Source organism: Lissotriton helveticus, chromosome 1_1, assembly GCF_964261635.1.
Source record: "Lissotriton helveticus chromosome 1_1, aLisHel1.1, whole genome shotgun sequence".
In the NCBI taxonomy this organism is placed as follows: Eukaryota; Metazoa; Chordata; class Amphibia; order Caudata; family Salamandridae; genus Lissotriton; species Lissotriton helveticus.
This window is the reverse complement of record NC_136057.1, coordinates 1,663,922,923-1,663,948,620: the sequence shown is the minus strand read 5'-3', so window position 1 is coordinate 1,663,948,620 and position 25,698 is coordinate 1,663,922,923. Positions and strand designations below refer to the sequence as shown.

The following is a 25,698-nucleotide window of genomic DNA, read 5'->3' as shown; positions in this document are numbered from 1 at the left end:
TGGCCCCCCGCGGCGGGATGCCTGGCTTTCACCTTGGGGATGCCCAGTACGGGTATCTCACAGGGAAAAACCAGGACGGGTTCCCAAGGCAAGCGCCGAGATGCCTACGGGTAATCGAGCGCTATATAAGAACGCTTAATAATAATAATAATAATAATGGATTCTATGGAGCGCCTGCGCTCCGCCCTGCGTTTCTCTAGTGAGCTTTCCTTGCCCACATCTCCCTTAGCAGATTTAAAATAATTGTCCAAAGTCCCTGTACTAGAGGCCCCCTCCCTTGATGGGGTTTCTCGTAATGGTGGCGAGGGCATTACCTTGTTCATGTTGGAGACTGGGATTAAGGGGGTAGGCCCGGCCCGGCCTCCTTCGGCCCCGGACGGCCACAGACGGTCCCGCCCTTGTCCCGGGCTTCTCCCGGTGCCCTCCCGCGCGCTCCCGCGCTGCGGGAGTGGAGGATCCTTAATGTAGATGACCAGCTAGCTACCGGGAGGGCGGGGCCGGCAGGGAGAGCAGCCCAGCTGGAGTAAGGGCGCGCGTGGACTCCTGGTCCTCGGAGTCCACCGCTATGCTCGCAGCCCTGCCGGTAGGTCGAGAACAGTGCCCCTTCAGAAAACCAGAAAAGTGCTTCACACCACGAAGCTGGACCCGCGCAGCGGGTCCGGCGAGGCTTGGCGGCAACAGCAGGGTCAGAGGCTTCCTCGCTGGAATAGCGAGAGCTTCACACAGGGTCAGCGTCTGCAATGGAATCCACGGAGGTTCAGGTGGGGCGCTGATTTAACCGGTGATTAGGTGAAGGCGGGGCCGGCAGGGAGAGCAGCCCAGCTGGAGTAAGGGCGCGCGTGGACTCCTGGTCCTCGGAGTCCACCGCTATGCTCGCAGCCCTGCCGGTAGGTCGAGAACAGTGCCCCTTCAGAAAACCAGAAAAGTGCTTCACACCACGAAGCGGGACCCGCGCAGCGGGTCCGGCGAGGCTTGGCGGCAACAGCAGGGTCAGAGGCTTCCTCGCTGGAATAGCGAGAGCTTCACACAGGGTCAGCGTTTCTGTTACGTATCCTTGTCGGTATGCAGTCCTGCGGTTTCGCCGTGTTCCGATTGTTTGTTTTATAAATAGGGCAATAATGAAGTGCCTGATCCATTTCCATTGCCTCTCTACTTGTGTAGGCTTAACTTGAGAGCACTCTGAAACTGGACAACTAAGATTTAATTACTTAATTCATTCCATACTTTTAAGTGTTTTGAAATGTGGTTGGTGACAAAATACTTGTCTGCACGATTGAAAAAGCCTTCTTTTGAGACCGGTTATCTCAAGCATCGCCATAGACTCAGGGGCTGGAGTTTTAGTGACTAAAATAACACACACTTAAGTTAGATCCAGTTCTAGGCAATGCTCATTGTTTTCAGTTCATTTTCAGGAAACAATGACACATGCCAGCATATTGGAAATGACATGGTAACAATCTGTGGTATAAATGAGAGGGAACACGCGACAGTCCTGGACCATTTCCAGGTTCCCTCACTAGAGGAATTTAACGCAATAGCTGCTGGTATTTCCTCAGGTTCTCCTTTGGACCCTCTCCCCCATAAATTCTGGAAATTCTTTGGCAGCAAACTTTTTCCGCATCTCTATCATATTTGCTGTCAATCTTTAAGCAATGCTGTAGTTCCAGATTGCCTGAAAAAAGCAGTCGTTTCCCGACTGCTAAAAAAGGTGTCCCTGAATCCCCAATGCCCACTAACTATAGACCTATCTCCTTGCTGCCCTATCCAATTAAGATTCTGGAGAGGGAGTGACAAAATCTCTCTTAAGATACCTTGAGGATAACGAGTTGCTGGACGAAGTCCAATTTGGGTTTCGCCCTGCACACGGAATAGAGACTACCTTGGTTGCAGTTTTGGATGACCTAAGAATGCGGGGTGACCGAAGTCAGGAAGCCTTTTTGGTGCTGCTTGACATGGCAGCCGCGTTCGATACGGTCAATCATCAGATCCTGATTGAGAGGCTGGAGAAATTGGGTGTTGTCGGGGAGGCAAGAGACTGGCTGCATTCCTATCTTTCCTATAGACAGCTGGCAGTGTTGCTTTCGCCGTTTACTTCTCAGTTCAGGGATGTTAAACAAGGAGTTCCTCAAGGCTCGGCCATCAGCCCAATCCTGTTTAATGTTTATCTCCGCCCGCTCATCAGTTTAATAAAATCTTTTGGCATTGATGTCATCAACTATGCGGATGACACACAGCTTGTCTTCGGAGTTGATGGTGATAATGCAGTCTCCCTGGAAACATTTTACAACTGCCTGCTTAGAACAGCAGCCTGGCTGAAAGAGAACTCCCTACAATTCAACGGGGAAAAACTGAAGTAATGTGCTGTATGTCAGGCAAAATTCAGCACCCCCTTCCAGCAGACTTTTGGCCAGATTTGGCCAATAATTCTTCTGTGCCCGCCAATACAGTACGTAATGTGGGAGTGATGTTGGACAACAAGCTGCGGTTAGACTCACAGGTGAACAAAACAGTGAGCATCTGTCTATATCCGCTTAGAGCCCTTTGGAAGATCCTCCCGTTTTTACCCACTCCTGTTACACCTTTAGTGGTACGGAGTATTGTCATGAGCAGAATAGACTATTGCAATGCACTCCTCCTTGGTGTTCCAGGCTATCTGCTAAAGAAACTACAAAGAATATAGACTATGGCGGCAAAATGGCAATGACCCGGCCACGTGGAGCTTCGGCCTCTTTGGCCTTAAAAGATCTCCACTGGTTGCCTGTTGTACAGAGAGTACACTTTAAGGCGCTTTGTATTGTTTACAGGGCTGTACACAAAATTGGGCCTAAAGTTCCACAAAGGAAATTTGTATGGTATGCCCCTGCTAGATCTCTGCGCTCTTCCTTTGTGAACTTGGTCTGCGTTCCCCATGTTAAAAAAGTTTGAATGGGTGGAAGATCCTTCAGCTATACGGCAGCCAAGCTATGGAATGCACTACCCCCAGGAACTCAGGCAACTAAATGCTCTGTCACGGTTCAGGAAGGAATTGAAAACCAGACTATTCCCCAGATAGTGACCTTGGACTATTGTGCTCTGTCCTCGCTGGTCGGTAATCTAAGCGCCAGGATACCCTTTGGGTGACAGCCGCGCTATATAAGTGTACATTACATTACATTTCCCATGGAAATAATGTATGCTGATAGGTCTGAGATATCTGAATTGTGGAGTGCTTGGTGGGGGTCTTTTTTTTTTTTTACCTGTGATGTGAAAAAAGGTGCCCCATGTTCATTTCCAATAATAGTAATTGCTGGACTATTGTTTCAATTATGCCACTGTACATCATGCGCCCTTTTGTTTGGCATATCAGTTGCATAATGTAAGGTTGAAAATGAGAGTTGGTAAATACTAAATGATGTTTTTTTAAATTTAGGATCAGAATCCATTATAGATATTGACGATGACGAAAAAACGCCTGAACCACCAAAGTAAGTTCTTTAAAGAAGAGATAAAACCGTTCTTAATATTTCTTTCTTTCAATCTTACTGTGGATGCTGATATAACTTCTAGCAGTTATAAAGACGCTTTTTACAAGTATACAAAGTATGACTGGCCTGCTATACCTCGAAAAGAAAGTAAAGAAAAACATGGAAGTTGCAGTACTTTGTTCAGTGTTTGGTGTGCAATTCAGAGGTGACACAGAGTGACTGTCCCTCTGTTGCGCGCGCACACAAACTGTAAACAGTCCACACAGAAACTGAGCCCTGGGAAATAGGAGAGGCATAACACTAGAAAAAGAAATGTTTTTAATAATTTTCCCGACATATACTTGTGTACCTACCTTTAGAGCCAGAGAGTGTCCAAATTCCTGAAAATGTTATTGTAAGATTTTTCCTCCTTTCTCTCACTGGAAAATATTTTTTCACATGACTTCCTCAACATCCCTTTAAATGAGGGTGTTGCAAGATCTTTGCCACAGTTTTAGAATCCCATACCCTTGTGTGATCCACGTTTCAAATTTCATGGAAGTGTAGGAAAGGTAGTGACCACCCCATTTGTCATACTTTTATGGAGCCCCATCACATCTGTTATTTACCCCAAAACATGATGTGTGTGTGTGTTTTTTTTTATTTATTAATCAGGCTAACTCCCACCTCTTATAAATATAAGAACAGGTGTGCTTACTTTATGACTGCAAGACTTTTTTAATGTATTGATGTAAAGAATGCACCTGACTACGCCGTAGACCATACAGTGCTACAATACACTGACTGGCAACACTTCTTTTGAAGTGTTAATCATTTATTTGATTTCAATCTCCTCCCACGGTTTTACTAAAACAATTATTTATTTCCAATAGTGAACCCTTCTTCCGAGCAGAGCTTTGGATCAAAGAATTGTAAGTAGTTCATATCATTGTAATGTTTTAGATAAACGTTTGTGCTGAAAGAAAATATTGAAAAACATCAAGTAGCCAAAATCAGAAGTTTGAAGTGAGTGTATGGTTGTTGTACCCTGCTTTTAATTGATGTTTAGAAAGGATCAGAAAGGAGATTGAAAGGAGATTTGACAGAAAGAGAGCCAGAATGTTGACAAGAGACGGGGAGAGGGTGGGGAAGAAATATGTGCTCTCGTGTATTAATCGCCACAATTTCATTTAGCTAGCATTCTCTACTCTTTTCAGACACCTCGTCATTATAAATTGTAACTTGGCTTTATTTGTTTGAGAGTTGCCTGAGAAAGAGGCCATGATTTTGGTGAATTTATAAAAACAGTGACTACAATTCTGGTGAAACTTAATAGTGAAAACTTGCTTTGGAGAAAAGCCATTTTGACAAATAGTTACAAATTCACTAACGAATTGTATGTCAAAATTGAAAAAAAAACAATTGAAATCCCGTACATAGTATTAAATCCTGGGTCTATAGGAGGGTTTAAATGTATCAAAAGAATCATTTGCCCTACTTTTAAACCGCCAAAAAAGAATTGAAAGATTGTGCTGAAAGAAAAATATTGAAAAACATCAAGTAGCCAAAATCAGAAGTTTGAAGTGAGTGTATGGTTGTTGTACCCTGCTTTTTCAATTGATGTTTCAGCCCCGATCAGAAAGGAGAATGAAAGGAGATTTGACAGCAAGAAAGCCAGAATGTTGACAAGAGAAGAGGAGAGGGTGGAGAAGAAATATGGGCGAGATTACAAACTCCCCCCCAGGAAAAAAATCTAATTAAAAAGGGGGCTGGGTAGTGGATTGAAAAGTCTTAGTTCTGGAAAGGAATCGGGAGCTTGCAGTGCCTGTCCTCAATCAGTTAATGTGGAGGCAAAAAGAAAACACAGGAGCGTTTGAGTGGGCAATTAGGGACAGTAAAATGCAGATGACGCAGGGAGGTGTAAGAACAATAGCTCATGATGAGGTGAGAGGTTAAGGGGCATTGGATCAGGAAGCACTCAAAAGAAAAAGCCGATGAGCGGAGGGAGAGGGACATGGTTGAATATGTTGTTAATAAAAATCCACTTTATGAAGGTTTCATGAGGAAATGCATTCAAAATTATGGGTTCTTTATGTTAGTGAAAGCCATTCATCTTGTAATTTTGAAGTAAATGTGGGTTTAAAAAAATGGATTAGGGAAAGTATTTTTAAGTGGATTTTCCACAAAAAAATGACTTGAAACTGATGCCCCTTTGTGGTTCCTTAGTGCATTTGCCTAATGATCGGATCCCGCTTCCAATTTTGCATTTTGCCAGTATAGGTATTTTTAGTAAGCTAACTCTATTCCCACCCAGACTGATCTGATATACTACCCCCACGTATACTTTTTTTCCCCAACATATTTATTACGTGTAGCACAGATCCAGGGGCTTTGGAGCTGTTGATTATCCCCCAAGATACAATCCTCAAGAGCTGATTATAAGAACATCTATAAAGTGAAAGATTTTAATTCTTTGTCATGTTTTTCTTCTAAGTTCTAAGATTAGTGTGGAATAAGTGTTGTTTATAACATGGAATGTTTTGCTATAAACTGTCCGGTTATTTGATAGCCCTTTTTCCTTTCATATGCGTTATGCTATCAATACATTTCACATCCTCTTTCAATGAACAACTGTGTGCCTCCTTTCTTCCAGAACTAGTTTGTATGATTCACGAGCCCGGGAGAGATGTCGAAAGATTGAGGAACAGAAAGCTTTGGCATTGCAGCTGCAGAACCAGGTGATTAAAGAAACCGATTAAGAGCCTTGGTTTGTGTCTGTGCGTTTTTTTACCATACCTCTCTACAAAATAGTAGCCCTACCATCCAGTGTCTGATTAAGATTGGGATGGGATACCGCTTTACAGATTGGTCCTGTGTTCACACACACACACACACACACACACACACACATGTTCAGAGTGTGGGAACCACACACCCAGTTTTACCAACCAGAAAATCTGGCAGGTAAGGTCTAATGAGGATCCTCCTACAAGGGCAGTCAGGTTCTGGCCCCAGCTTCTCCCCCTTCTTGCCACACAGAGGGCACATGTATAGCTCACCCCAACCATACCACAGTTTCATATCCCCTATTGTCCTCCCCACCTTCTCCTTCAGCACGCAATAACCCCTACACTCACAGTTCTCATTTACTGCCTGCTTGAGCAGTTGGTAAATGGGAGCGATAATCCACACAAAATGGGATGTAGGGGGGTAGCATGCGTATTTTGAGCCGGGAAGAAAAACAGGTTGGTATAGTTATTCCCCAGTGTCTAGGGATTACCTGGTAAATGCCAGATTTAGATGCAAGTATACGACCTGGAAATCAAAATTTGGCCCACTTGTAATAAGACCATAGTGCCATGGTATGAGGTTGTGGAACTTCATGGCCCTAGTTATAAAACCAGCTAAGTATATTCTCTGATCCTTGGAAAATCCGTTTATCTCTTTCTACCTTGGTGTCCTTATCTGCTGAAATTTGCAGCGTTTACATTGTAGCAACAGAAAATACTGTAAAAGTCATGCATGTATTAAGAAGTACTGCTGTTGCCAGCATCATAGTCTATTAGAATAATATAAACTGATGATTGGGTAGGATAATAAGGAAACGGGTAAAATACCTTATTTTATGATATGATGTTAGCCTGAATAGGCTGTTTGGATTTTTTTTCCCAGGTACATTTTCTTCTGTTTTTTTCCTCGCTATAGTGATAATCCCAATTTTATATTATCCACCTAAGAAAACTGGAGTGATCACTATTTGATCATGTTGAAAGTTAAAAGCTTTTCTATGATGAATGCCTTGCACAAATTAATAGACCAGTTTTGAACCCCTAAAAAATAGGTGTCTTAGGTTGTTTAGTTGGAAAAGTTCTATTATAGTTTCTTTTTTTTTTTTTTTTTTGTTCTGATTATTGGTTCACAAAGGGAAGTTTGAGTTTCCTTAATAGTAATATGAAATCCAGGAAGTGAAGAACCCCACAGTAAAATGACCATAATAGTGTGGGAGTGGTTAAAACTAGAAAGACTTTTTCGGGACTGAACGTGCAACTGTTTTCTTTTTTTATCAGATCAGGTTTCTGGGGCATTTCAACATAATTTAAGAAACTAGGGGCTTCTGCTGAGGAAAAACATTTCAGTTGAGAGCCATACTTAGTTGATATCGGGATTAACTGGGCCTTACTCAAGAAGGGCCTAGGACCCTTTGGTAGCTAGCTTATATATGTCATCTAGACTTATCTACTTGTAAGTGCTCTAGTAACATGGTTAATTCTTGTGCCATTTTGGAGTTAAACCCATGGCTATATTTTGGGATGGTCTTAAGAAAAGGTGAGCTTTGTCTGTCTACTGTAGTGTGTTGGCTGCTCTGTTCTATTGTCCACAGTTGGCTGTGCTAATCCAATGCAGCCATGACTGTTTAACTACTCTAGTGCAACTTCTGCGCTGACAGCATTTGATGTTGCTACTCTTGAACATCTTATTAAGTTTAGTGTGTTTATCGGATCATGCCATTTTTAAGGACCAGTTTTGGTGAGCATGTTCAGGCTGAGCAGTAACTAAGTTCTGACATACTGCATCAAAACACAGGGCTAAGAAAGTAGAGCTGATGGGACTGTTCACATTTTCCAGTAGCTAAGATGTATGGTTGTCTTTCAGAGATTGCAGGAGCAACCAGTACAAGAGTCTGTAGATTTGAATCTCCGTGTACCACTGGAGAAAGAGATTCCTGTTACTGTTGTCAAAGAACAACAGAAAGTTATTGCCAAAATACCAGAGCCTGTGGAATTTCCTGAAATCACGCAGGTGAGGCTTTTCTTTGTATTTCTTAATATATTTATAGGTGTTGTTGGGCGTTTGCCGCTACATTTGGTAGCACTGACCCTTTATTATTCTTTTTGTCATTGAGTAAAAAAACAATATGTAGCACATTCATGAAAATTTCAAAAACAAAACTGTATTAAAGACTTTATATGTAGAATTCAGATGGGCTTTGAATGAGTGGTTAGCTATTTGTACTTGATTGTACAGTGCAGAATATTGTTCACTATACGTTCTTCAAAAATTCTGCGTTCGGAATAACAACTGTAACCCAACCTGGACAATCCACTTCTTCTGGGTAATGACAAAGGCTGCCTTAAACTCAAGATTCTGTCTCTGACCTATGCATGTTTTTTATTATTTTATTCTAGATATTTTTAAAATGTGGTCCCGATCACTGAGAGCGGGGCAACACTTTACATAGCACAGAAGAACAAGTTACTTACCTTCGGCAACGATATATCTGTAAGAAACATAGGTTAGTTATACATTCCTTACCTTAGAATTACCCCCAGGTGTCAGACTGGATCTGGAGAATGTTTTCGTCTGCAGTACCCCTGCGCGTCGAAAGGTGGCTTCGGTTGGCTCCGCGTTCGTCGTTGAAGTCGTGGTCCCCAGGATGACGTCACGGCAGCTACTTAGATATCGCCACACGCGCGCGGACGTCAGTTCTGTACACGACTTTCCACGCCAAAAGCACAGAGCCATGCAAGACACTGACCACTCGTACACAAAACTACGGCCCTGAAAGGAAATCCTTAACCCTAGAAGTCAGTTCGCAGAACGGGGAGGATGGCTGGGGCGGTAAGGAATCTATAACTAATCTGTTTCTTACAGATATATCGTTACCGAAGGTAAGTAACTTGTTCATCTGAAAGAAACAGTGAGTTATGGATTCCTTACCTTAGAATAGATACCCCGGCAATACAAACGTCAGAGGCGGGCCTGTGGATCCAGTTCACACCAGAAAGTCCTGGAGAACAGAACGGCCAAAAAAGCAGTTTCTCCAGACCTGGCTGTCCAGGCAGTAGTCTTTAGTGAACGTGTGCAGAGATGCCCACATAGCTGCCTGACAGATGTCATTGAGGGGGACTCCTCATCCCAAAGCAGTAGTAGCTGCTGTCGCCCTGGTGGAATGGGCGCGTAGTCCCACTGGAGGCTCCTTCTTTGCCAAGGAATAGCAAGCCTTAATTCACAAAACTACCCACCTAGAGATGGTCCTTTGTGTACGGCCCATCCTTTCTTGGCACCCACGTAGCCCACAAAGAGCTGGTCATCCACCCGGAATTGTTTGGTGTGATCCAAATAAAAGGAAAGCGCCTGTTTTGGATCCAGATGGTGGAGCCTCAATTCTTCTTTTGAAGGATGTAGAGGTGGAAAGAAGGTGGGCAAAGTGATGTTTGGCCAATGTGGAAATAAGTAACCACCTTGGGAAGAAAGGAAAGTCTGGTTCTTAGTACAACCTTGTCCGGATGAACAGCCAGGAAAGGAGGTTTTGAAGGAGCCTGGAGCTCACTCACCCTGCGAGCAGAGGTGATGGCAATCAGAAAAGCAGTCTTTAATGTAAGAAGTCTGAGAGGACAGTTATGAATTGGCTCAAAGGGAGCACACATAAGGTAAGTCAGAACCAAGTTCAAGTCCCACTGAGGCATTACGAAGGGAATAGGAGGAAAAAGATGAGTAATTCCCTTGAGTAAGCAATTTACAACAGGGGACTTGAAAAGAGAAGGCTGATCAGGAAGCCTAAGAAAGGCAGTAATGGCCGAGAGGAAGCCTTTTTTTTATAAACCTTTTTATTGGATTTTCACATGGTACGTGCCATACAGTAATCAGCTTGATCATTTCGGTAGTTAAAAGAAACAACATCAGCCATATGACAAGGGTAGCGGAATAAGCGGACACATAGTTGATTCGTTGGTGGAGAGGGACCCCCCCTCCCACCATCTCCACCGTGGGTGCCAGGAGGCATTGGGGAGGCAGTTAATAAAAGGATCGCAGCCATTCTCCGACCCGTATACCTGTTTCTGATTTAACTCCCCTGTGAAGGGTATCATTCATAGGGGAGGAGCCTGGCGTCGCCAAAAACGTGGGTCAGTGTAAAGGGGTCCCATATCGTTACGCAGGCGTCGCACACTTTACCTGCTCTCGAACTGTGCTAGGATTCACGGGGGAGCTGTTGCTGCATGAATGAGGGGGGGGGGGTGGAAAACAGAACGCTTGTGTGGACTGGGATGCAGTTGAATCTGGTGCCGCCTCGGGGTGTTCGGCGTGCTCTTTGTCATTTGTGTGGGCTTGCCTAAAGTCCTGTAGGAGCGTCGCGCATTCTAATGAGATAGGGCACCGTCGTATGCCACAGGCCTCCTCTTGTCGAATAAGATCTTCCTCGGCTGCTGCCCACTTCTGCATCCCCCCACCATGCAGCAATTGGCGCCCCCATCCGCTGCTCGCCAGTACATAGCCACACCAGTTTGCCCAACAGCACAGCTGGTAGGGCAAATTTAGTTTATACTTTTTTCCCTTTGTGGCACTTAAAAGTACCTAGGGCACATGCCTCCCATGTATGGAAGTCTGTGAGGCCTGTGACTGCCTGCAGGGTGGTGTGCAATGTCAACCAGAGGGGCTGTATCACTAGGCATGACTAAAACATATGGGCAAATGTGGCCTCCGGGGTGTGACAGCGGGGGCAGTCGAAGTGGGATGTCGAGTAGAAGCGTTTGAGCCGCGCCGGTTTAAGATATGCTCGGTGTAATATGTTAAACTGGATATTTTTGAATCTTTGATTGCGGGACACTTTTTTATGGTGTTCTAGGGCCATCCGCCATTCACGATCATGAAGGGTGCGTCCGAAATCTTCCTCTCAACGGAGCCTTAATCGGGTTAGAGGTACCTGTGTGAGTTCCATAATGGATTTATAGATCCATGTGATGTGGTGTCTGCCCGCCCCCATGTGTGTAGCACCGGGTGAGTCTGTTTCCCCGCTCCCAAGGTCCCAGGTCCGCTCACAGTCCACCATCAGCTGCCTATGCAGCAGGAATTGGCCGGCTGGAAGCCCAGTTTCTTCAACTAGGTCTGCAAACGGGATCAATTGGCCATCGGAGAACAGGGCCTCCATTTCTGTTAGGTGGAGGTCAGTCCAGATTCTAAGCTCTCCCGCGGTATAGAACCCATGCCTCTTAGTGAGGCCCGCCAACGGTAGTATGGGGAATACAATGGCGCCTCCTTGGACAAGCGGTGTACTCGCATGGTACAGGCTCTGGCTTCCTTGACCAGTAGCGGATGGGCTGGATCGGGTCGGGTGCCTGGTAGGAGCATTCGGGTCAGCTCCTGGACGTCACTTGTCTGTCCCTGGACACCGTTTCCCCAAGGTTGCGATGCACCGTCCACCGCGATATCCGCTGCAGCTGCGCAGCCAGAAAATAGGCTTCAAACGATGGGGCGCCCAAGCCTCCCTGATCGCGGGGCAACTGCAGGGCCGCCAGGGCCACTCTGCTGCGGCTCCTCCCCCAGATCAAGGAAATTAGTAATGAATTGAGCTCCTGGAAGAAGGTCCGCAGCGGGACTACTGGAATATTGGTGAAGAAATATAGAAGCCGGTGTACCATGATCATTTTAGATAAAGCTACCCTCCCAACGGGGGCCAGGGGGAGGGTCCCGAGAGGTAGCCCTTAAGAGGGCCCAGAGCAGAGCCCTGCTGGGCCAAAGAAAGAAGGAACAAGAGAACCTCAGAAAGAGGGGATCCACAACCGTTGCTGCCCACCATGCCACAAATTTGTTCCATCTACAGGCGTATACCATTTTAGTGGAGGGACGCTTGGCTGCCAAGACCACATCACAGACAAACGACGTCAACTATCTCCACACAAGGAGGTGGAGGCCTGATTCCATCAGAAGCGGTCGCTCCCCACGGCCCCTGGTCTCTACTGGGTATCGTTGTACTGCTCGCTCTGCTTTGCTGAATTTAAATCGATCTGGTGCCTGCGTTGCCTCTTTATTTACATCTGCCATTGTGCTGCTCGCATTGCTTTGCTGCATTTAAATCGCATTGCCTCTCTAGTTACATTTACCATTGTGTTTAATTGGCCGCTTTGCCTCTAGAGTGCGTAGCCAGTTTATAGCGTTGCGCTCGCATTGAATGATTGATATTAATTCATACCGCCTGATTGTGCCTGTGCCTCTGCCCACAGCGTAACTCCTATCTGTGCCCCAACCTGTTCCGGTTTCGCTTTTGCAGCCATTTTGTTGTTGTTGTGACTCGGAGCCCGTCCTCTCCACCCCGCTCCCGCCTCCCAGCTGCTCCTCCCTCCCTCTGACTGCCAAGGCTCGCTCCGTCCTGTGAAGCGCTGTGACCGTCCTGATTCCATCAGAAGCGGTCGCTCCCCACGGCCCCTGGTCTCTCCTGGGTATCGTTGTACTGCTCGCTCTGCTTTGCTGAATTTATATCGATCTGGTGCCTGCGTTGCTCGCATTGCCTCTTTATTTACATCTGCCATTGTGCTGCTCGCATTGCTTTGCTGCATTTAAATCGCATTGCCTCTCTAGTTACATTTACCATTGTGTTAATTGTCCGCTTTGCCTCTAGAGTGTGTAGCCAGTTTATAGCGTTGCGCTCGCATTGAATGATTGATATTAATTCATACTGCCTGATTGTGCCTGTGCCTCTGCCCACAGCGTAACTCCTATCTGCGCCCCAACCTGTTCGCTTTTGCAGCCATTTTGTTGTTGTAGTGACTCGGAGCCCGTCCTCTCCACCCCGCTCCCGCCTTCCAGCTGCTCCTCCCTCGCCCCTCCACTATCCACTTATGACAGATGCCTTTGCGCGCAGCGTTAACGCGCAGCGGAAGCACCCCATGCGTGCCAAAGGTAAACCCGTCTACGCCCGTCCGCGCCTGGACCGCGCCCAGCGGCAGACCCCCTGGTCCCCGCAATTCCTACTCCACCCGCATAACATACGACGCCACAACCCTATCAGCCCTTAACCCTGGCCGACTCCCAAACTGCTACGCAGCCACCCCAGGACACACCCATGGACCCTTCACCTGCCACTCCTGCAAGTTCGACTGCATCACGACCCGCACCAAATCCACAAAGCCCAAACAGAGCCCCGACAACAACCACCTGAAGTGCATCCTGCTCAACACCCGCTCGATCCACAGACACGCCATTGAACTCTGGAACCTTCTCGACACCACATCTCCGGACGTCGCCTTCCTTACAGAAACATGGATGAACGCCTCATCAGCGCCCGACATCGCCATAGCCATCCCAGACGGCTACAAGATCATCCGAAAGGACCGCACCAACCAAACAGGAGGATGCATTGCCATCGTCCATAAAAACACCATCCGCATCACGACCAGCTCCGACGATATCCTCGCTACCGCCGAAAACCTTCACTTCCAGATCCACACCGACCCCAAGACCACACTCAGAGGCAGCCTCATCTACAGACCACCAGGGCCCCGTACACAATTCAGCGAAGACATCACTGACTTCATCAGCCCACATGCCCTCCCCTCCGAGAACTACATCCTACTGGGAGACCTCAACTTTCACCTGGAAAAGAAAAACGACAGCAATACCACCAACCTTCTGGACTACCTGACCAATCTCGGACTCAAACAACTTGTTGACACCCCCACCCACCTTGCCGGGCACACGCTCGACCCGATCTTCACCTCCAGCAAGCACATCTCCTTCGACCACACCACAGCTCTCCATTGGACGGACCACAGCCGGGTTCACTTCAACTACAAAAAGACCACGACCCACAACCCCCCACAACCTATTCCCCGAAGAAACTGGAACAAAATTACCACCGACCAGCTCCTCGCATCGCTTCACCAAAACCCTCCTGCCAAATCATCGGACCCAAACCAAGCAGCCACCAACATCACACATTGGATCACCCACCGCCAACAAACTAGCACCCTTGAAAAACCACCAAATCAAGCAGGGTAGCAAAAAAGCCCCCTGGTTCAACGACGACCTTAAGAATTCCAAGAAGCTCTGTCGTACCCTCGAGAAAGCCTGGAGAAAAAAACCCAACCACTGACAACCTGGCCTCCTTCAAGAACGCCACCCGCAAACACCACCAACTCATCCGATCCACCAAGAAATCAGCATTCAAGAATCGACTCGACAACAACGCCCAAAACAGCAAGGAACTATTCAACATCGTCAAAGAATTAACCAACCCCACCGCCGGCACCAACGACATCACTCCCTCCCAAGACCTCTGCGACTCTCTATCCGCATTCTTCCACAACAAAATCGCCGACATACATAACAGCTTCAAAAACCAGTCCGAAGACCAACCCTCTTCACCCACCCCCGAACCAAAACTGCACTCCAACAACCTATACACCTGGAACCCAATCACCACCAAAGACACCATCCGCCTGATGAACTCCATCCACTCAGGATCGCCAACCGACCCATGTTCCCACCACATTTTCAACAAAGCAGACTCGATCATCGCACCCCATCTCCGCGATGTCATCAACTGTTCCTTCAACTCCGCCACCTTCCCGGAAAGCTGGAAACATGCCGAACTCAGCGCCCTTCTGAAGAAACCCACAGCAGACCCCACTGAACTTAAGAACTACCGCACCATCTCGCTCCTCCCATTCCCTGCCAAAGTCATTGAGAAAGCCGTCAACAGTCAGCTCGCCGCCTTCCTTGAATCCAACAAATCCCTCGACACCTCACAGTCAGGCTTCCGAGCCAAACACAGCACCGAAACCGACGACATTCGCACTCTACTGGACAACGGAGAAACAGCCGCCCTCATCCTACTTGACCTCTCCGCAGCCTTCGACACAGTCTGTCATAGCACCCTCATACAACGCCTCAGCAACGTCGGAATACAAGGAAAAGCATTGAACTGGATCATCTCGTTCCTCGCTGGAAGAACCCCGAGAGTCCGCCTTCCCCCTTTCAGATCAGAGGCCACTGAAGTCATCTGCGGCGTACCACAAGGATCATCACTCAGTCCCACCCTCTTCAACGTATACATGAGCCCACTCGCATCCATCGCGCGCCAACACAACCTCAACATCATCTCCTACGCAGACGACACCCAGCTGATCCTCTCTCTCACCAAAGACCCAAACACCGCCAAAACCAACTTACACGAAGGATAGAAAGAAGTAGCTGAATGGATGAAGAACAGCCGTCTAAAACTGAACTCGGACAAAACGGAAGTCCTCATCTTAGGTTCATCCCCCTCTGCCTGGGACGACTCTTGGTGGCCACCGGCCCTGGGAACCGCACCCACTCCTACGGATCACGCACGTAACCTGGGCTTCATCCTGGACTCCTCCCTCTCGATGACCAGACAAGCCAACGCCGTCTCATCATCCTGCTTGAACATCCTACGCATGCTCAAAAAAGTCTTCCGTTGGATCCCCACCGAAACAAGAAAGACGGTCACCCACGCACTGGTCACAAGCCGACTGGACTACGGAAACACCCTCTACGCCGGATCTACAGCCAAACTACAGAAAAAACTCCAACGCATCCAAAACGCCTCAGCCAGACTCATACTGGATATCCCTCGTCAAGCTCACATTTCCGGTCACCTGAAAGACCTCCACTGGCTCCCCGTCAACAAGAGAATAACGTTTTGTCTCCTCACCCATGCACACAAAGCCCTCTACGACCTAGGACCCGAATGCCTCAACACGCGACTGTCCTTCTACACCCCCACCCGCCAACTATGATCGTCCAATCAAGCCCTCGCAGCAATTCCGCGCATCCATAGATCCACCATGGGTGGCAGATCCTTCTCCTACTTAGAGGCCAAGACCTGGAATTCTCTCCCCACCCACCTCCGCCTTAATCAGAACCACCTCTCCTTCAGAAAGCAACTAAAAACTTGGATATTCGATAAGTAAAAGCACCCCCCTCCCCAAGCGCCTTGAGACCCTCTGGGTGAGTAGTGCGCTATATAAATCTCTGAACTTGAACTTGAGGCTGGACAGGTTGGGTGTAGGACCGTCCCCTGCTGCTGCGACAGAAGACTCCCGAAGAGGCAGTCTGATTGGAGGATCAATGGCCATCTGTAGCAGCTCGGGATATCCGACTCTTCGTGCCCAATCCGGACACACAAGAATGACTTGGGCCCGGTCGTGCTTGATCTTCTTCAGCACTCTGGGAAGAAGTGGTAAAGGCGGAAAGGCGTATAGAAGAACGAACTCCACTCGCGATGAAAAGCGTCGCCCAGCGAGTGCCGCCTTGGAAATTCCAACGCGCAGAATTGCTGACATTGCGCATTCTCTTCGGTGGCGAATAGATCTAACCAAGGCTCTCCCCACTGTTGACAGAGACCTTGCACCACCTCCGAGTGAAGACGCCATTCGTGATCCATCATGCACCTGCGGCTGAGTTTGTCCGCCCTGGCTTTCAGCGAACCTGCCGGGTGTTGAACCACCAGGGACATTCCCGGATGTTACAGCCATGTCCAGAGACGGAGGGCCTCTTGACATAGGGTCCACAACCCCACCCGCCTTGTTTGTTGCAGTACCACATGGCGGTGGTGTTGTCCGTGAACACCTGCACTACTCTTCCCCGGACAGAGGGAAGGAATGCTTTGAGTGCAAGACGAATTGCCCGAAGCTCCAGTAGGTTGATGTGGAGCCTGGACTCCGCCGGAGACCAGAGGCCTCTGATCTCTGCCTCCCCCATGCGGCTGCCCCATCCCAGAAGTGATGCATCGGTCACCACTGTGATCTTTGGTTGGTGAAGGGAGATGACCCAAACCTGTTTCGTTAACCGCCTCTGCAATTGGTGTGGAGTGCCCTCCGAGATGTAGACGCACTCGAACAGGGACCCCTGATTTTGTGCCCACTGGAACTTCAGGTCCCACTGCAGAGCCCGCATATACCATTTGGCATGGTCCCCTAGCAGGATGCAGGAGGCCATCCGGCCCAGTAGCAGGGGGTCATCCTGACCGAAACCCGGGATAGAGGCTGAAAGATCGGAATCATAGCCTGAATATCCCGGACTTGCTGTTCAGGGGAGAGACCTGAAATTGCGTTGTGTCCAGAACCGCTCCAATGAAGAGGCCCTGGGTGTGACTTTGGCACGTTGATGGAGAACCCCAGCGAATGCAGGAGGTCGGCCATAGTCTGGAGGTGGGAGACGACAGCCTGGGGCGAGCCCGCCTTCCACAGCCAGTCGTTGAGATAGGGGAAGACTGGAACCCCTGATATGCGCAGAAGAGCTGCAACCACGACCATTACTTTCGCAAACACCATAGGGGCGCTGGTAAGGCCGAAGGGGAGCACGGAAAACTGAAAATGCTCGTTGCTTACCGTGATCCGTAGGTAGAGCCTGTGGGCCGGCAGGACGGTGATGTAAAAAATAGGTGTCCTGCAAGTCCAACGCAACCATCAACATTTTGAACTGCTCCTTCCAGAGGAAGTGGTTGACGTTCTTGAGATCCAAGATAGGACACAGGTCTTTGTTGTTCTTGGGTACCAGAAAGTAGAGGGACTAGCAACCACAACCTACTTCTGGGGCAGGAATCCGATAGAGACTACTAGCTGCAGATTCCTTAACGTAGAATTATCCCCAGGCGTGAGACTGGACCCGGAAAACTTTCTTGCCCAGCATCCCTGCGCACCGGGGGCGGTACCACACGACTCCGTAACGACATCCTCCGCGGGTGTGACGTCAGCGAGGTCACATAAGCCCCACCCTGGCACGCTGACATCCGTTTTCTTCTTTTCCGCGTGCAACGCACATCCGGATCGTGTTCCTGGCCTGTTTCAGACCTCTTTTTCCGCTTTGAGCTTTTTTCTTGGGAACAGTGTGCGATGCCTTCCAGCTTCAAGACGTGCTCATCTCGCGCGCGCCAGATGTTGGCGACCGATCTTCACCCCATCTGCATGTGCTGTTTGGGGGAGCACCACGACTCCACAGACTGTGAGGCGTGTCAGAAAATGAAACCGAAGTCCTGGCGGGAGCACCGGATGAAACTCCTTTTGGCACGCCTGTCCAGGTCGGGGTCGGTGCCGTGTCCGTCCTCCCCGGACGGCTTAAAGAACAGCCGCCTCCGTCTTCAACACCGTCCTGTTCCCAGGCCGCAAGAGCGTCGCTTACCTGTTGGTAAGTGTCGCAGTTTGTCCCCGAGGACTGGTCCCTGGCCTGTTGGGGGCGTGGATTCTCTGCGGATGGTGCGCCCCATGCGTCGCCACCCTATCCGCCATTTCCCGGCATGTCCAGGTCGGCGGCGTCATCTCGCCCGGCCCCTGTGGAGGGTTCTCGAACTCGCTGCCTCCCTTGTCACATTGTCCTTCTCCCAGGTCGCAAGAGCGTCGCTCGCCTGGCGGTAAGTATCGCAGTTTGTCCCAGAGGGTCGGTTTCCGACCTGTCGGGGGTGTGGGCTCTGCGGGTGGTGCAGTCCCGCGTGTCATCCCCTTATCCGCTGTTTCCCGGTGTGGGGTTGACTAGAGCCCAGATGGAGGCCTATGCGGCAGCCTTGCCGGCCTCGCTGGCTTCTCCTTCTCCTCCTTCTCCTGGGATGTCTGCGGATGTCTGTTGATCCCTTGCCACGTGCGGGGACTTCTGCGGCGTCGCAGGTGGTACCAGCGCCGACTGGTTCGGAGGATGTGGTGCCATTGGGGTGCGGCCCTTCGGTGTTCCCTCCTTCGCCTCTGCAAACCTCCGCGGGGGTCCCAGTGGTGTCACGGGAGGTTGCGGGAGCTCTGGCATGTCCTCGAGTCCCCCTCGGTCCTCTGGGCAGGCGGCGGCCTTGTCCGAGGTGATGCCGCTCAGGCGCCGGCTGCTGCTGGCCCCGGCGGCGCTGCAGGGGCAGGCTAGGGGTCGGGGCGTGTCTCCGGGGCCCCCTCGTCCCTCCACGCAGGCAGCTGCCTCATCTGAGGTCGGGTCGACGCCTTTACGGCGTCGTTCCTTAGCCACCCCGCCTCCGACCCCACCTCAGTCTCCTGCACCGCGCGTTGTGGCGGAGGTCGCCCCGGCGTCTCCTTCGGCGCCGGTCGACGTTGACCTGCCGTTGGTCACGGACTCTACGGCGCCAGGCCGGCGTCGGGTTGTTGATTCGTCTTCGGGCGCCCCCTCTTCTCCAGAGGTTCAGCGGTTGTTGGTTTCATCTTCTCCGGAGACTGGTCGCCGCATCGTGGCTTTTTCCCTGCGTCTTCTAAGGACGGCTCTTCGCCGCGGCCGCAGTCTTCGCTGGAGGCACCTTAGGCTCCCCATGCCTCGGTCCCCCTTTCCGAACTTGGCCATTCCTTCCTCCGGTTGGACTGGGGGACGGCCCACTTAGGTTGCAGCCGTCGCCCACAGAGGAACTGCTACCCCCACCGCGGGGCCCTACGGCGGCGGGTGCTGCCTTCGCTTGGGCTGTTTCAACGGCTGCGGGAATCTTGAGCATGGGCGATTCAGCTGCCCATTTTCCCACGGATCATCTTCTGGAGGTCCTCCATCAGGGTTCTGGTGGTCTGGTGCTGCTTCTTCCCTTCGAGGCTTCGCTCCACACTTCTCTTTTGGGGGTTTGGGGATGGCCCGTCACGGGGGACCCGGTGCCCCAACAACTACTGCGCCGCATGATCCTGTCTTTTTCCCTCCACCCCTCTACCAGGGGCCCTCCTTTACAGACTGCCTTTCCCTCCCTGCCATCGGTGTTGTCTCCCCCGTCATGGGAGGCCCGCTGGTTAGATTCCTGGAGGCGCAATATCTTCGCCTCCACCAGTGCGGCTTTGCGGGCCCTTAACACTCCTTGTGTATTGGCTAGGGCCACTTCTTGCTTGTGGGATTCGGCAGAGTCCCTTATATCTGCCGCTTCTCAGGAGGGTGCCTGTGTTGATCTGCGGCACCATGTGTTGGATGGCCGGGAGCTGGCGGCATTTATGCTTCGCTCCGCTCTTGACATTTTGGAGGTGCTTGGTCATCCCATGGCTTCTTCAGTGGCCCTTTGTCGACATGCCTGGCTACAGCATAGTGTGTTCCCAGAGAACATTAGGGAACGGCTGGTGGACCTTTCCTTTGATGGCACTCTTTTGTTCCACGCCCCTGCGGACTCTGCCATTCAGAGGTTTCTTGCGGGGCTTCGTCCTCCTCCTCCTCCTCCTCCTCCTCCCCATCTCTGACCTGTAAGTCGGTCTAGGTTTTGGGAGGTGTTCTCCGAGCGAGTAGCCCTGGTTGTGTGTTCTGTGTGGTTGATGTGCCTTCCGGTCCTTTTTTTTTTTTTTTAGGACTTTAATGCTGTTGGCTGCTGGTCCGGCCCTTTTTTGATTTGTGGTTTTAGCTGTTGGTAAGCCGTGTTAGCCCTGAGATTAGGCCTTCTGTGTATTCTTGTTGGCTGATTGGCAAGCCGTCTGCGGTTCCTCTGCAGGTCTTTCTGTTTGTCCTCTGCTGCGGAAGATTTTTCCTAAGAGGGTTCCCATGTTCTTGGGACGTAACATGCCCTATGTGGGGTAATGGTAGCTATTATATAGCTCTATCATTTGCTGGGGAGGTGTGGTCGTCCTTCAGGCCTCTGCTCTCTGTAGCGTCACAGTATGTCGCAGGTGCGATCCTCTTGCTGATGGTTTTGGAGTGGCTTGCGTTGCGCCCTGGACAGTCCTTCTCCTGAATCGCTGTGTTGCTAGCCTGATCTGGCCTGCGGCCTTGCGTTGTAGCTCTGCCTGGTTCCACTTCATTCGTGGGTCTGTATGCCGGCCCCTCCCTTGGGGCGTGTCCCGGCACTTCTTGGCCTTTCCTGGCCTCTATCTTCGGCTGGTGTCTGGCTTGTCCTGGGTGCACCCATTCCCTTCCTGTCCCTGGGGCAATGTCCCCTGCTGGGGCCCTGTGTCTCTCCTGGTGGGGAGGCTCTCTTGCAGGCCTTCCTCCCTTTCGGGTATGGCTAGGGTATCTATTCTACGTTAAGGAATCTGCGGCTAGTAGTCTCTATCAGATGTACAAGTTACTTACCTTCGGTAATGATGTATCTGGTAGAGACGATTATAGCCGCAGATTCCATCACGACCTACCCTTCCTCCCCATTCTGTCTTCTTTGTTTTCTTCCGGTCTGCATCCCTCCAGCTGGTTTCTCTCCAGCGTGTGGGCCTACTTTGGCTCTTCCCTCTGTTGTTAGAGTTTCTGATCCCGACCTGGTCTTCTTCGTTGGGGGTTCTTTTACCTGTCCTTGGCCTCCTGTTCCTTTCAGATGGCACTGTAGTCTGCGAATGGATTACCTGTCCTTGACCACCTCCTCCTTTCAGGAGGTATGGCCATCCTTGGTAGTGTAGTCTGGAAATGGATTACTGTTGCTCCTCTGATCCTGGCTTATGGCCCTTCCCCATGTGGTTGTAGTTGCAGACTCTTTCTCTCTCTTCTTCTGTCACTGCACTTTCACATGCTTGGGCCTCCAGGATGGCTTTCGCCTTGGCTTGCAAGGTGGTTCCACTGAGTGGTGCTTTGTGCTTTTCTTTGTATGGCTTCGCTGCTTTTGCCTTCTGGTGCTTTACTGCTACCTGGTGCTTTCGCCTTGGCTTGCACAAGTTGTTCCTCCGAGTGGTGCTATGCTCCTTTTCTGCTCTGGCTTGCTGTTGTCGCCTTCTGGTGCCTTGCCTCCACCTGGTGGTGTTTCTCACATTTGTTTCTCTCTATTTTGTCTCTCTGGTTTTTTCTCACTCTGTTCACATGCTATCCTCAGTTTTGTTTTGATGGCTCTGCGTTGTGGCACGGAAAAGTTCTCTGAAGCGAACTGATGTCAGCGTGCCGGGGTGGGGCTTATGTGCCCTCGCTGACGTCACGCCCGCGGAGGACGTCGGGACGGAGTCGCGTGGTACTTAGCCCCCGGCGCGCAGGGATGCTGGGAAAGAAAGTTTTCCGGGTCCAGTTTCAAGCTTGAGCATAATTCTATATCTGAAAGAAACAGGTTAGTATTAGATTCCTTACCTTAGAATATCCCCAGGCGTCAGACTGGATCTGGAAATTTTTGCGTAGCAGTACCCTTGTGCGTCGGTAGGCGTCGTCTGCGGCTCCGCGTCCGTCGTCTGCGTCGGAGTACTTAGACGCCGCCTCCGCGTGCTGACGTCAGTTCTTCTTTTTTCCGCGCCAGCAGCGCAGATCTGGAAAAAGTGGTACCTTAGTCATTTTTTGACTAAACTTTTTTGATCCATTTTGATCATTTTTTCGAGTCTTCGACTCGGAACGGTGCCGATAGGGATGCCAGGTTTTAAACCCTGTGAGGACTGCGACGGACTGATGTCGGTCACCGACCCTCACCGTCAGTGTCTCCACTGTCTCGGCGACAAGACCTGCTCCGATTGCCGGGCCCTGACTTCGAAAGCTAGGCGGGAGCGGACCCGCAAGCGACTCGAACTCCGGCAGTCGTCCCCGCGCCGCGAGAGGTCCCGGTCTGGGCGCCGCTTTCGACGCCGTTTGGAGAGTTTTACTTCAATGAACCGGCCCCATCCTTTGACACCCCTGAATATCAGGAGATGGGTGATGAGGAGAATTGGGAGGGGTCTGAGGACCCTCTGACACGGGAGTGTCAGTCCCAGGAGGACTGGACAGGTGGGCTTGGGGATACTAGTGGTCTGGATACCTCGCCAGACACTGGTTTTGTCTCACCTCCTACCGTGGCTACGGAGGAGGGGGCAACCTACAGTGTGGTGCTGACGCGGGCGGCCAAGGCCTTGGGCCTTGAGCTCCCCGTCGTGGCCGTGAGGACTAACCTCCTCACTGAGGTCCTTAAACCGCAATCAAGCTCGACTGAGCCTCTGCTGCCGTTTAATAAGGCCTTGACCGACGTTCTTTTGGGCACTTGGTCCAGGCCCGCTACAGGTTTGCCTGTATATAGGAACGTGGCCAGACGCCACCGCCCGGCCCCCAGGCGACCCTTGTTTCCTGTCCCCCCACCCCATCCCGAGAGCCTGGTTATTCAGGCTTCGAATTCCCAGACCGCATTTCCGTCGGCTCCGCCTGACAGGGAATCCAAGAGGTATGAGCAATACGGCAAGAAGGTATTCTCCTCCCTGAGTCTGGGACTGCGGTCTTCCAACACCGCATGCCTCTTGGGCCGTTACACCCACTCTCTGTGGGATACGGTCGCGGACGTGCTGCCAGAATGCCTGTTGGAGGTATGGGCTAAACTCGGCCAAGCCCTTGTGGAGGGCCGAGATGCGGCGTGTTATTCTATCCGGTGTGGACTGGATACCACCGACTCACTGGGCAGAGCGATGGCAACGATGGTGGCGATTCGTCGCCACGCCTTGTTGAGGTCCGCCAACTTCTCGGCTGATGTCCAGAATACACTCATGGACATGCCGTTTCATGGCCGTCGCCTTTTTGGCGACAAGGCAGACCATGCGCTTGAGCGCTTTAAGGACTCCAGGGCTACAGCCAGGTCCTTGGGCCTCTTGGCCCCGCGCCAGCAGATGGGTGCCTTTCGCGCCTTTCGTGGCCAAGGAAGGGGCGCCCCCACACGTGCTGCCAGCCACACACCGCAGAGTAATACTCAACGCGGTGGTGGCCGTGGAAACCGCTGTTGCGGCGGTCGGGGACAACGGCGAGGACAGTCCATACCTTCCCCCGCAGCATCCGCCTCAAAACCCTCCTAGTCCGTGCTTTCAGGCCCATGTGACGCCAGTGGGGGGCAGGGTTTGCCATGACATCGGACAGGTGGGTGCTGCAAATCGTCCAAAGGGGCTGCTCCCTCCCCTTCGAGGCGACCCCTCCAGCCATGCCACCACAGAACCACCGTGTATTGGGCGATCATTTGCGACTTCTGCAGGAGGAAGTTACGGCCCTCTTGGCCAAGGGGGCCATCGAGCACGTTCCTGGGCCAGAAGTAGGGTGTGGTTGCTACTCCCACTACTTTCTGGTACCCAAGAAGGGCAAAGGGGGCCTACGACCTATCTTGGATCTATGGAACGTCACCTGCTTCCTCCAGAAGGAGAAATTCAAAATGCTGACACTGGCTCAGGTCTTAGCTGCCCTGCACCCAGGAGACTGGATGGTAGCGTTGGACTTGCAGGACGCTTATTTTCACATCCCCGTCCTGCCGGCCCACCGGCGCTACCTGCGGTTCACGGTTGGCCGCGAGCACTTTCAGTTTACCGTGCTCCCCTTCGGCCTTACCAGTGCCCCACGGGTGTTCACAAAGGTGATGGCGGTGTTCGCAGCTCATCTGCGCAGCTTCGGGGTTTCAGTCTTTCCCTACCTCGATGACTGGTTGTTGAAGCCGGGCTCGCCCCAGACAGACCTGTGCCCCTCTCAGAAGCTCCTCTTCATCGGAGCGGTTCTCGACTCGGCGCAGTTTCGGGTTTATCCACCCGATCAGCGGGTTCGAGATATTCAGGCTCTGATTCCACTCTTTCAGCCTTTAGCCCGGGTCTCGGTCAGGTTGACGCTGCGGCTTCTGGGGCTGATGGCCTCCTGCATCCTTCTGGTGCATCACGCCCGGTGGCGGATGCGGGCTCTGCAGTGGGACCTGAAGTTTCAGTGGGCCCAGCATCAGGGCAACCTATCCGACCATGTCCTGATCTCGGAGGGCACTGCAAGACAGCTGCAGTGGTGACTCACGGACCGCGATTGGGTCAGCGGCAGATCCCTATCCCTTTCCCCAACCGGAGCACGTAGTTGTGACGGACGCGTCCCTCCAGGGCTGGGGAGGCCACATGGGAGAGGCGGAGATCAGAGGCCTCTGGTCTCCGGCAGAGTCCCGGCTCCATATCAACCTTTTGGAGCTGCGGGCGATTAGTCTTGCAATGAAGGCATTCCTCCCCTCTGTCCGGGGGAGTGTAGTGCAGGTGTTGGAACATCAGGGCGTGACCCTGGTGGTTCAACACCTGGCAGGTTCTCTGAACACCAGGGCGGACGAGCTCAGCCGTCGATGCATGATGGATCACGAATGGCATCTGAACTCGGACGTGGCGCAAGGCCTCTTTCAGCAGTGGGGAGAGCCTTGGTTAGATCTATTCGCCATCGAAGAGAACGCGCAATGTCATCAGTTCTGCACGTTGGAATTTCCAAGGCGGCCCTCACTCAGAGACGCTTTTCGTCGCGAGTGGAGTTGCGGTCTGTTGTACGCCTTTTCGCCTATACCACTTCTGCCCAGAGTGCTGAAGAAGATCAAGCGCGACCGGGCCCAAGTCATCCTTGTGGCTCCGGACTGGGCACGAAGGTACTGATATCCCGAGCTACTCAGTATGTCAGTCGATCCCCTGGTTCGTCTGCCTCTTCAGGAGGACCTTCTGTCGCAGCAGCAGGGGACGGTCCTCCACCCGAACCTGTCCAGTCTCCACCTCCATGCTTGGAGATTGAGCGGCGGCAGTTGAGGCCATTTGACTTGCCTCCTGAAGTCTGTAATGTCATTCTGGCAGCCAGGCGTCCCTCCACAAAATCGGTATACGCCTGCAGGTGGAATAAGTTTGTGGCATGGTGCACAGCAAAGGCTGTGGATCCCCTTTCTGCCCCTCTTTCTGAGGTT

At 51.1% G+C, this 25,698-nt stretch overlaps 1 protein-coding gene across 1 annotated transcript in view; it reads left to right on the top strand.

Moving 5' to 3' along the window:
* The window catches only part of SENP1 (SUMO specific peptidase 1), a 201,038-nt gene that overhangs the window by 105,270 nt on the left and 70,070 nt on the right, over positions 1-25,698 (top strand). Inside the window, exons 9-12 of the mRNA XM_078688916.1 lie at positions 3,410-3,464; positions 4,337-4,375; positions 6,097-6,181; positions 8,097-8,243. Coding sequence (XP_078545042.1) covers positions 3,410-3,464; positions 4,337-4,375; positions 6,097-6,181; positions 8,097-8,243 — 326 coding nt within the window. The remainder of the gene's footprint in view (positions 1-3,409; positions 3,465-4,336; positions 4,376-6,096; positions 6,182-8,096; positions 8,244-25,698) is intronic.